Source organism: Vidua chalybeata, chromosome 1, assembly GCF_026979565.1.
Source record: "Vidua chalybeata isolate OUT-0048 chromosome 1, bVidCha1 merged haplotype, whole genome shotgun sequence".
Classification (NCBI taxonomy): domain Eukaryota; kingdom Metazoa; phylum Chordata; class Aves; order Passeriformes; family Viduidae; genus Vidua; species Vidua chalybeata.
In genome coordinates, this window is record NC_071530.1 from 16,393,644 (window position 1) to 16,405,946 (window position 12,303).

At 47.2% G+C, this 12,303-nt stretch overlaps 1 protein-coding gene across 1 annotated transcript; it reads left to right on the plus strand.

Annotated features, from left to right (window-relative positions):
* Nucleotides 1–3,504: 3,504 nt before the first annotated feature.
* On the plus strand, nucleotides 3,505–9,953 carry LOC128794633 (patched domain-containing protein 3). The gene is made up of 4 exons (XM_053954724.1): nucleotides 3,505–4,657; nucleotides 4,935–5,056; nucleotides 6,023–6,168; nucleotides 8,119–9,953. Exons 1-4 carry the CDS (start codon nucleotides 3,926–3,928, stop codon nucleotides 9,696–9,698), a joined length of 2,580 nt encoding a protein of 859 aa, XP_053810699.1. The 5' UTR covers nucleotides 3,505–3,925; the 3' UTR covers nucleotides 9,699–9,953.
* The last annotated feature ends 2,350 nt before the right edge of the window (nucleotides 9,954–12,303 follow it).

The following is a 12,303-nucleotide window of genomic DNA, read 5'->3' on the forward strand; positions in this document are numbered from 1 at the left end:
TCCTGGACAGGGTCGCGAAGAGGATCACGGTGGTGGGCAGGCTCGGAGGCGGGCAGGGTTGGACGCAGGGCACTCAGGCAGGGAGGCAGAGACGAAGCAGGCAGAGCGTCGGTCAGGGACACAGGGAGGCAGGACAGACGCGAGAGAGAGCAAGAGCCAGCGAGGGCAGAAGAGCCAAAAGGCTGGACTCCAAAAGCAAGTTCAAAAAGCCCCCAAAAAGCATCAAAAGCCAAAAGACACGACAGCCCCCAAAGAGTCCCCAAAGCTTGTGATGCAGTTATTTTTATGGCCCTGGCTCCTCCTAAAGACTGCCTAGTAATAGGAGACCACTGGCCCAGTCCAATGTCCCACTGCAGTCCGTTGCTAGAGACCTTATTCCATCTGACTGGAGAGTGTCTCTGGGGTACAGTATCTTCCGTGTTCCCCTGCTGACTGCCTGTCCCATGTGAGACATAAGATGGCTGCCAGGCAAAGTCACCCCAGAGACAAGGCTTTGCTCCATCTTCTCCTAGCTGCCTCCTGGACATGGCACACATGCACCCTTCCCCCATGTGCCCCTGAGAACTATTGGTGAGACATAACAAAACTGAATTGGCTCCTCACAGAGGGCCTCCACCTTGTGGGTCGAGCTTGTTTATGTGTGAACCAAATTTAGTTCATGCTGGCAATGATTGCTCCTGCAAGAAGGATAAGCAACCCTTTGATGGTTAGCTTGATGTTCAGTGCAGATGCACGGCAACATTCCCAGTATCATTCCTGGGAAGAGAAAACAAGTCCTGGAGGGGTTAGTCCAAGCTGTTGAATAGCTCGAGCTAGTGACAAAAGTCCTTTTTCCCACTCAGGATATCTCTGTTCTGTCTCTTTAAATGCAGCTGAGTTGAATAGTAAAGATCTCTTTGGTCTGTCAGGGACAGTTTGGTCTTGACATTCCTCAGGTAGAATCTTAACTTTCAATTCATTAAGTGTTTGCCATACTACTGTTGCTGCTTCCTCCACCTTTTTGGTGGATGGCTCCTGCGATTAGAGTTGCCCTCCGTAAAAGTGGGATGCTCTCTGAATTTGCCTTGCCAGTTTTGCAAAATTTAGCACAGCAGTGGTTAAAGGCATGGAATATCAAAACCCAGAATGTTTTCAATATGAATTTTAATTGCAGCGTGAGAAGCTGACATCCACTTCTCCATATCTCCTCCTCTTTTGTTTTTCCCGATGGCGCTCCGCAAGCATTTCCCCCGCCTGCAGCTCACTGTCCCTTTCCCGACCCTGAGCTCCCCCAGCTCGCTGAGCTGCGAGCAGCCCGTGTACCTGCAGCCTCTTGGAGCGCTCCAAGCAACGCGTCCGCCGGCAGCCTCTCTTCCTTTTCCTGACGGCGCTCAGTAGCGAGCAGCCTGCAGCCTAGTCTCCCTTTCACTATCGCACTCGGCAGCAAGCAACACTTGCTACCGAAGCCTATTTCCTCTCTCATTTAACTGATACTGCAGTCTTTTCACCAAACCCTGCTGAGATCCAACCATTTCTCCCCCTGTCTGTTTGTCGGCATACCTCTCCTTTTGGGCAAAAAAATAGCAGATAAAACTGCTTTACTTTCCCCCTTCCATACCTTTTGTTGACTTAACACCACATTTATCCATTTAAGCCCTGCCTCAGGGCTATTCGAATTTGCAAATACTGTGCCTGGGGGAGTTGGGCACACCTTATATTCTTCCCATCACTACTTGTCTGGAATTTATGGGTCATGGAATTCATCCTGTCAGTGATGCCAAAAAAGGGCTGTCACACCCTTAGGGTGAAGGGAGCAGCCAAGATTCGTAAATGCTCCTGGTTGAAAGAAACAACAAAATTTAGAGGGTTTGCAAAAAATCACAAAGTTTTATTATACACTTGGCATGGAAATTGGAGTGTTAGTCCTTGAGCTACTATACAAGTGGAAGGAAGGAAGGAAGGAAGGAAGGAAGGAAGGAAGGAAGGAAGGAAGGAAGGAAGGAAGGAAGGAAGGAAGGAAGGAAGGAAGGAAGGAAGGAAGGAAGGAAGGAAGGAAGGAAGGAAGGAAGGAAGGAAGGAAGGAAGGAAGGAAGGAAGGAAGGAAGGAAGGAAGGAAGGAAGGAAGGAAGGAAGGAAGGAAGGAAGGAAGGAAGGAAGGAAGGAAGGAAGGAAGGAAGGAAGGAAGGAAGGAAGGAAGGAAGGAAGGAAGGAAGGAAGGGAAGGAAGGAAGGAAGGAAGGAAGGAAGGAAGGAAGGAAGGAAGGAAGGAAGGAAGGAAGGAAGGAAGGAAGGAAGGAAGGAAGGAAGGAAGGAAGGAAGGAAGGAAGGAAGGAAGGAAGGAAGGAAGGAAGGAAGGAAGGAAGGAAGGAAGGAAGGAAGGAAGGAAGGAAGGAAGGAAGGAAGGAAGGAAGGAAGGAAGGAAGGAAGGAAGGAAGGAAGGCCCAAACAGTAATTCACTGGAATCTCATTTTGAAACTTCCAGCAAATGCAACATAACAACAAAGAGAGAGATTGTGCCTTCATCCAAAAAATACCAGAAACCTTGCTGGAAGTCCTATGACCAGTTCCTGGCCCTGCCCCAAGGAGCATATTTTATCTTATTATAACTTAATACAAAGTGCATGAATAGGCCAGGGAACAAGGACAAGCATTTAGATTCTGGGAGAAGATGGGCATGCACTACCTGCTTGAACACCACTCTGAACTGAGAATTGGTGGAGCCATCTTTCCATGCTGTAAGGCAGATTCCCAAGCCTCAGAGTTTACCTAAAGGCACTGGCTAGTGCCCAGTGGGTACCCTGACTGGATAGCTACTGCCACCAGGTCAGTTCCTAGGTTTCAACAAGTTAGGAGCTACAGGAAATAGCTTCTGTCTGACATACCTGTCTCATGGGAAAAGGAACACCTGTGCTTGGAAAAGGGAATGACCAGGATCCAACCTGCTCTAGGTGCTGAGTGCAGCAGGAGATACATAACCTTGCTCAGAGCCTGGCTGGCTCTTTTATACTCACAGGTGCCAAGTCTGTCTTCCCTAGATGGGGAGAAGAAATACCTACAACTTTTCTGCAAGTACTGGCAGGAGAGGAGAGAGTTGCTTTTCTCAAAGGCAAGGAGAAGCGCCTGCCTGTGGCATACTGTCCGGACACCTCCCTAGCACTGTCACATCTGAGCATAATGCTTTCAGCCTAAAACCACTCAAATCACTGTCACCAGGCTGCAGGATAGTTTTTGGACTTGGAAAGACCCTTTCTATCACTGCTACTGCATAAAGCTCTGGCATATCACACCACTGATATTCTGTGACTTGCCAGTTGGAATGGCTACTCCTTGTTTCAAAGTCTTTATTTCTTCCACTGTCACTTTCCCGTTTTCTAAACCAGTACATTGAGAGAGCAAACACTGAAAGATATACATCACCACTGTCTGTGTTTTGCTCTCAGATGGAAGAATAATGCATGGTAGTGAAGTAGCGACTGCAGCCGCTTCGGGGAAAACACTTAAAAAGTCCATGACCTCTAGAGGCTGAAAGAAGGCGCGGGGCTGTGCCGGGAAGCGGCAGGGTCATCACGGAGCCAAAGCCGGGCTCCGGGCAGCGGCTCAGCATAGCGGGCGCTGCAAACGGGCCGGACCCCACGGACCCAGAGCCAAGGGGGAAACGGAAGGCAGGGGGGACACGAACGCGAGCCGGCGCGCTACGAGGGGAGCCTCGTCTGCCCGCCCGGCCCCCACTGTCAGTCCCAGAGAGGTGGCGGAAGCCCCGCTGAGTCACGGCGGGGGCGGTTCCGCCCGCTGAAAAATCCGGTCCGAGGTTCTGCCGGGCAGAGGACGGTTGTGAACGCCTTTCCTCTCCTCTCCTCCGGCGCCGGCACAGACCGCACCGTCAGGCCCCGGCGTGGGACGCGCCCGCGGCGAGGAGCTGCGGCCGGCAGCCCGTGCCCGTCTCGCCCATGGCGGGGCCGCGGGACCCCGCGGAGCGCTGCTCCTGCCGCAACACCAACTGCGTGGAGCGACCGCTGCGCCGGCTCTTCGAAGGGCTGGCGAGCGGCGTGGCCGCCTGCCCCTGGCCCTTCGTGCTGGTGCCGCTGCTGCTGTCGGGCGGGCTGGGCGCCGGCTTCCTCTTCCTACCGCAGCGGCAGGCGAACGACATCGAGGGGCAGTTCACGCCGACGTGGGGGCCCGCCAAGGCCGAGCGCGACTTCGTGCGGCGGCACTTCCCCACCAACGACTCGGAGCGCTTCTCCGCCCCGCGGCTGCCCACCGAGGGCGCCTACGCGGCCCTCATCGCCGTGGCGACGAACGGAACCTCGGTCCTGGACCCGGCGGCGTGGGCAGAGGTGCTGCGGCTGAACGCGACCGTGCACGACGCCAAATACGAGCGGCTCTGCGCCCGCAGCGCCGGCGGCTGTGCCAGCCCCAACCCGCTGCTGTCGCGGTGGGGCGATGCGGGACCGCCCGCCCCGGGGAGCCTCCGCTTCCCCGTCAACGACAGCGTCTTCCTGGGGGCCGCGCTGGGCGGCGTGGAGACGGACGGCGGGCGGGTGCTCAGGGCGCGGGCCCTGAAGCTGGTGTATTACCTGCGGGAGGACGGCCCCGAGGCGCAGGACAGCCGGCAGTGGCTGGAGAGCTTCCTGCAGAACATCTTGTCCAAAGTGGCGGAGTTGCGCCTCGGCTCCATTCAGGTAACGCAGGGGCCGGGTATGGCCGTGCGGAGCCGCCGAGCCTGAAATGTCCGGGCAGCCCCGTCGCGGAAAGGGAAAGGGAAAGGGAAAGGGAAAGGGAAAGGGAAAGGGAAAGGGAAAGGGAAAGGGAAAGGGACGGTGGCGGGAGAAGGCAGGCAAGCTGCGAGGGCTAGGCCAATGCTTCTCTGCCAACTTGGTGTTGGGCCTTGCTTGTGCTTATGCAGAAAGGCCAAGAAGAGGAGAAGTGCTTCAACATTTCTTGTTGTTTTAACGGCAGGTGACTTACTTTACCTCACTGTCCAGACAACAGGAGTTTGAAGGAAATGCCAAGAGTGTGATTCCGCTCTTCTCCGTGACGTATTTCTTAACAATAAGCTTCGCAGTCATCTCTTGCCTAAGGTAAAACGTCTCTAAGCCATGGCTCAATGAGCAGTGATCTCTGCTGTTCTTTACCTCCCCCAGTTCATTTCTGCTCTTGTCAAGTGAAGGCATTCTTGAAGCTGCAGAATTTCTCTGACATTTTATAGGCAAAATTTATTTCTTTGCCTTTTACTGTCTACGTATGTGTATCTCCCAGCTGCTTAGATGGCAGATGAAAACTTGAACAAATGTTCAGGTAGATGAGCAGTAGCTTCATTGATTCCTGCAAGTCTGGGTACAGCCTTAGTTGTTTTGCTTGCTAGTAGAATCAGAGCCTTACCTGCTGTCCACAGAGAACTTAACCTGCCCTTTCTTTGTGCTGATGGAAAGTGAACCCTTGCATAATCAATAGCTGTACAGCAGTGTCTGTGTCCTGTACTTCCAAAAAAATTAGACTTGTAGGGTGAGTGGGCTGGTTTAGTGCTTTCATCAAGCATCATACCTATTATACCACATATACCACATATCTTGTGGAATGCTTAAGCCAGCCCTCTGGGGCATCTTGGCAAAAAGCTGGTAGCCAACCTGCCTGCTGAGAAAGTCTCTACGTGTCACATACTGCCTGAAAGGTGCTTCCACTGATATGCTACAGCACGAACTTATGTAAAATCAAAGATCTTCTAGAAATTCACAACTTTTTTGGGTCACCCAAAGTCTTGCCTCACTAGTAGAGCTTATGTATCCTTATTTTGCCATCTGTTGTTATTGATGTAAAGATCAGTACATATCCTTACTCTTCTGAATATAGTTGGGCAGTGGTATTAATGTGTATAACACCTCCTAGAGAAGTTAATTTTGTGTAATGCTGACACCTGGGAACTCTCCTAGCAGCTTTCATCAGGAGTTATTCTGAGAGGGTATCACTGGTACCTGTGTACTTTTCATGCCAAACACCTTGGTGAAATATTTGACACATAACTAAGATATTCCTTGAAATATTTTCAGACTGAGCTGTATAAGAAATAATATCTGGCTTGCAAGCTGTGGAGTGCTTTCTTCTGGCTTAGCTGTATTAAGCAGCTTTGGATTGATGCTCTTCTGTGGAGTGCCATTTGTGGTCACTGTAGCAAATGCACCATTCCTGATTCTGGGTAAGTAGAAAAAGTGAGTTGTATTCAGATACAAAGATCAGAGTGAAGTTAAAACAACCTAATGGTGTCAGTCTTTTATGATGTGAATGTCAGATAATACAACATTTTGTCCTGAAGTGAGTGTAGGAGATACTCAGAGGTGCAGCCCCCTCAGAGCACCTACAGGTAGGCAAGTCCTTCAGCTCAGCTCAGTGTGCCCACAGTGGGACTGGAGATGGGTTCTGGTCCAAGGGCAGTTTTCCCCAAAAGACAAGGCCTCATCTAGATCCACTGCTACAGCAGGAAGATTGCAAATGAGAGAGTGGTAAGGTTAGCACTTCTGGCATTGTTCTAGTGTCCCTGGAAATGTAGCCAGGATGATTAATCCTCTGCAATATAACATCTATGTACAAACCAGTTGCAGTCAGCTGCACAACTGAAGTGATGCACCATTTGTGCAAGCAGCTCCCCTCAAAATCCCAAGGAAGTTGGTATTGCATCCTTGTTTCACAGACTGCTTAACAGCCAGTGCTGAACATTCCAAATACCGCTAGTGTTGCTGCAATTAGATAATGTTTCCAAGTGCATAATGTTGCTGCAAACAAATTACTGCTTTTAAAATCCTTACTGGTCTCCTATATCATACCTTCTTCTGATGTTTTCTTTGGCTTGGTCTCATGCTGAGGAAAACGCATGGAGCTCCCTGGTTGACAGAGGCTGTGCATCATCCTAAGATGTCCAATGCAAATGCTCCTTTGGGCAGGCATTGTTTCTTTGTTTCCTGCATAATTCTAATGCATTTTTTAAATTTACTTTTGTTTGCTCATCAATTGCAGTGGCTCTGATTATACCTGGAAAAGGGCTTAAGCCAGTCTCTTCAGATCTTCAGAAAAAACACAGACTTTTGTCTTCCTTGCGTTAAAGCAAACAACTTCTCAGTACATCAGAGGATTTGCTTTGAAGGCTGCTAGCTTTCCAAAGCAGCCTGTCTCGCTGCCATCCAGTAATACCTTTTGATGTTCTGCTTAATTTATCTTTGCATGTTTACTGGCAATTGCCTGTTCAGGTAGCAGGTAGTGATTTCATCTCTTCTGTGCTTGGCTAAATCTCACTCCGCTATTTGCACAGCCTTGCTTTCCCTTTCGTGTGATTAATTTTCAGTGAATAGGAGAGCCCTTGACAACATGGCAAAATACTGAAAGGTGTGAGATAATAATCTGGAGGGTTAGCAGAGGTGAGAGAAGCCCATTGGCTCTTCATTTTTGAACTTCAGCTCACTCACTCTTAGCAAAAACCCGAACCCAGGATCCAGTCTTCCTGGCAGGTTTTCCCAGGGACCTGTCAGGTAATATTTATGCGCGCATCAGTATAAAGGTGAACAAAAATGAATAATAAATCATGAATAAGTGCTGGAAAATAAATTGGAGAGAAGTGAAGGGAAAGATCATAAAAAAAAAGTAAGCCACCAGAAAATTGGAATCACTCTTCTTCTGTGTGATAGCAACTGCTCTTCCTGCCTTCTGAAGGCAGAACAAGAAATTATTGGTCTGTGTTGCTGCAGTGCTGAGGAAGAGATTCCAGAAATAATGGGGGATGCTTCCAGTAAGAATAGTTGAGCATCAGAATATGTGATACTTTGAAATCTGTGTCATCTGCATCAGGGGACACATGGACATCAGCTGCAAGACACTTTTCAGAGATGCAGTAGGTGTGTTCAGTCCTTCATCAGGGTTGCTGAGGGATCAACAACACATCACCAGGAGGTGCTAAAAGGTAATACATTCAACTACACACAAAGGATCTGTTTTCCAGATTCTCTTGTAACTTGCATCAGCACTCCAGCAGTGTTAGTAGCCCAACTTCCTTTTTCAGATTTTAGGCAGAATGAAATGTGACTAATGTTGTAGTTTTGTTGGGTGTTGGTGGAAGCTGCCATTGGCAGTGCAGCGTTAACAGTCTCTCCTCTTGCAGGGGTTGGCGTTGATGACATGTTCATCCTGGTTGCTTCCTGGGAACAAAGTTCAAGGAAAAAAGAGAAATCCAGTGTTAAATCTCTGCTGGCTGAGACTTACGCAGAGGCAGCACTTTCTGTGACCATCACCACTCTGACGGATGTTTTGGCCTTCTTCATTGGCACCTGGACTGCTTTTCCCTCCGTGAGGTCTTTTTGCCTCTATACGGGCACAGCTTTTGTCTTCTGCTATGTATATACCATGACCTTCTTTGGGGCAGTTCTGGTATTAAATCACAGAAGGGAGCAAGGGAACCGACACTGGCTGACTTGTATGCATGTAGATGTAGGTAAAGATCAGGCTGAGAACTCCTGCTTGTACAATGCTTGCTGTATCGGCAGCTGTTCTAGGCAGCCATCTCAGCCAGAAGGTGAGCATCCAATGAGCACATTCTTTAAAAAGTATTATGGGCCTTTTGTTACAAATAAGTGGATCAAGGTGCTCATGGTGTTGCTGTACGGAGCATATTTGGGTGGTGGCATTTATGGGTGTACTCAGATCAGGGAAGGCATCGATCTCCGAAATCTGGCAAATGATGCCTCCTACGTTATTCCATACTATGATGATGATGACAAATACTTCTCCACATATGGACCCAGGGTCATGGTTGTCATTGCTGAGAGTGTAGATTACTGGAATGAGTTGGTGCGTCTTGACATTGAGAGCTGCGCACAGAATTTAGAGAACATTTCCTATGTAGATAAGAACCACTCAGAGTCATGGCTGAGAGTATACACAGAACTTGCCAAAAGGGGTTTGATAAATATAAACAGTAAGACTGACTTCTTAAATAACTTAAGTGTACTGTTCAGAATTCTTCCCAGTTTTGAGTGGGACATAAACAAGACTCGGGATGAAATAGAGGCTTCACGTTTCTTCATCCAGACAGTGAATGTGACATCAGCTGTGGATGAGAAGAATCTCCTCAATCAGTTAAGAGAGGCAGCCAAGCAGTGCAGCATTCCACTGAAGGTGTATCACCCAGCCTTCATCTACTATGACCAGTACCTGGTAATAGTGCAGAACACTGTTCAGAACATTGTCGTTGCTGCCGGAGCCATGCTCGTTGTCTCCCTTCTGCTCATTCCCAACCCATTGTGCTGCTTGTGGGTGACTTTTGCTATAGCTTCTGTTATAGTTGGCGTTGCTGGTTTCATGACGTTCTGGAACGTCAACCTCGATTCCATATCCATGATCAACCTGGTCATTTGCATTGGGTTTTCAGTAGATTTTTCTGCTCATATTTCCTATGCCTTTGTTACGAGTGGAGAGTCGTCAGCCAATAAAAGGGCAATTGATGCTCTGTCCCTGCTAGGTTACCCAGTTCTACAGGGTGCAGTTTCTACAATATTAGGCGTAGTTGTCCTGGCTGCAGCGAGCACCTACATCTTTAGGACATTCTTCAAGATCATGTTCCTTGTTATTTTGTTTGGGGCTCTTCATGGTCTTGTTTTTATTCCAGTGTTTTTAACATTTTTTGGAAACTTTGGCAGATCACCCAATACCAAATCTAAAAAAATTGAGCTTGAGAAATTATAAAGGTTGTTTGTGAGTAAGTTTAGTGTGTTATAATTTATATTTATTATATGTAGATTCAGTTGTAATGGCTGTCAGGGAATACAAGACATGAAGAAAATGAAAGACAAAAAAAAATACAACAGGGAAGCCAGGTAAGAAAAATAATAAATTAAAACTTAGAGATTGCATTTGCATTTCTTACTTTTGTGTCAACATGTTAATGTTGTTAAAATTATTTTGTGTTTACTGAATGTATTAAAGTTATTATAAACACTGTCCACTGTGTCAGCTTAATGGACTACATTAAATGTTTGTCAGGACATCTTCACAGTGGGAAAGAGCAATTTCATTGAACTGCATTTTCTACCTTGTTTGCCTTTGTGCTGTAACTCATCCCAACACTGAGCTGGAAGACAGTTTTTTGCCCAGGAGGCTCAAATATTGATGTTTTACAGAAAAATTACAAGAGGTCCAAACTCTCTCAGACTGCAATATCTCGTAAGCCTTCAGGAGACAAAATGTGCTTAGGTTTCTAATTCTCATGCAGCACAAGAAAGCCTTGGGGGTGACTCACCCCAAGCTGATTCCCATTTTCTATTCAAAGCCTTTTCTTGGTGTCCTGTTTTCTAGCTAAGGTTGAGCATCTGCTACCCTTAAGATGTTTGTGTGTAGCTTCTGTTGGCTGCAGTTTGCAAAAGGATGTGCTGTAGGTTATTGAACTTGCATGGACCTCCTGAGTAACCAACCACCCTGGGAGATGCTGTGCTATGGTATGACAGGGCAAGGATTCCCTAGAGAGAATCACAGCCTGATTCAGGACAAAGTGAAAAGGCAATTCAGGTTTAAACAGATCAGTCCTAAATCTGTAAACCCATAAATTCCATTCTGTTCATCCTGTGATCTGTTGATAGAGCACAGGAGCTTTCACTGAATAAGTGCTAAGAATATACGAGAAGTGGCCTTCTAACTTGTAGGGACAAGACAGTAGGTAAAAGTCAATTCATAATTTGTTGCCAATATCATGAATGACCCATTGGAAATAAGTGAGTGATGGTAACTGATGTAATTCTGGAAAAATTGGTGTAGAATGTATTAAACCATTCAGTCCAAATCTGCATTCAGTCCAAATCTGTGGAGGGTTTCTTCTGACTGAGCAAGTGGGACAGAGTCTGCCTCTGTTTCCTGTGACTTCTGGCCCATTTCATGACACTCAGTAGACAGGGCAGGATCCTTCTGTTTCCTCCAGAACAGTTTTTAAAATAGTAGTGAAAGACATAAAACTCATATTAATTTTAGAAGAAATCTGCTCCTGATCTCAAAGTCAAAACCCCATGCTGAATCTCAGAATTACAGCTAGCAGCATTAAGTTTCCAGGACAGGGCACTAAACACAAACCTAGATTCAGGAAAAAACAAATGCACTAGAGTGCACAACACCATGCACTAGAGTCCCCACTTCTCCCATTAAATGTTTCATGGTCTGTACTAGTGCTCTAATGGCAAATGTTGCAGCCATTTATGCACTGATGATGCTGTGGAAGGAGCAGACGATGCTCTCATGTTGACCAATGCCAAAGGAAGGCCTCTTAATAAACACATGTGAGTGATGGGTTTGGAAAAAGGGAAATCTACTTCTGAGGGAAGTAGAGAGACCAGCCCATTTAAAGCATGTACTCTTACCTCTGATTGTATTGTTTGGCCATGTTTTAGTAGCAAAAATAGTTCTCCTTACTTCTAGCCAAAGTTTCCAAGCAGATCAATAGAGCAGAAAGTTAAGAATGGCTTGATTGCTCTATCTTCATGGCCAGTTTAAAGGATTAAGATTTTCAAAACTCTTCTGACACTTCAGCTGACTTAGGTCATCACAGAGTAAGAAGCAGCCAGAAGGAGCAGGCCACAACTTTCTTTGTGTTAAGCTTGCTGGTAGAATTCTGGCATGCCAGCCTCAGGAATACATAAAATTCAGAAGTATGTCCAAGTTTGAATTTCTTATTTTTATGTGCCACCCTGCTTGTGACCACTTCAGAGGTATTTAAAAAGCAAAGTGTATCTAAGCACTTAGTTCTGCCCTGTTTTCAACAGTAGGCAGCTGTTCCTACTTAAAGGAACACCCGTCTGATTTCTGGAAGCTGCTTTTGTGGTTGTGATTTTTTGTGGTTGACCCTGGCTGGACAGCAGGAGCCCACCAAAGCCACTCTGTCACTCCCCTCCTTAGCTGGACAGGGAAGAGAAAACACAGCAAAAGGCCTGTGGGTTGAAATGAAGGCAGGGAGAGATCACTCACCACTTACCGTCATGGGCAAAACAGTTTTGAGTTGGTAAAATTAGTTTAGTTGCCATTCAAATCAGAAATCAAACCAAATTTTAATACTACTTCTTCCCCTACCCCTCTTCTTTCCAGTTTCCATCTTCACTTCCACTTTTCTCTACCTCCTCCTCCTCAAGCAGTAAGAGCAGGGTGGGGGTGGGACAGGAACTGGGCTTGCAGTCAGTCCATCACAGGTTGCATCTGCCACTCCTCCCTCCTCAGGGTGAGGAGGACTCTCATGCTGACCCTCCTACCTCTCCTTCAGTGACTTTGGTATCTGGAGAGCTGTTTCTCTCACATACTCACTTCTCTTTCTCTG

What these genes read in the sequence shown, in the direction of transcription:
- LOC128794633 (XM_053954724.1), top strand. Translation starts at nt 3,926, where the DNA reads ATGGCGGGGCCGCGGGACCCCGCGGAGCGCTGCTCCTGCCGCAACACC. An exon ending in TGCGCCTCGGCTCCATTCAG is followed by an intron (nt 4,658 to 4,934) that starts GTAACGCAGGGG and finishes TTTTAACGGCAG; the next exon opens with GTGACTTACTTTACCTCACT. An exon ending in TGCACCATTCCTGATTCTGG is followed by an intron (nt 6,169 to 8,118) that starts GTAAGTAGAAAA and finishes CTCCTCTTGCAG; the next exon opens with GGGTTGGCGTTGATGACATG.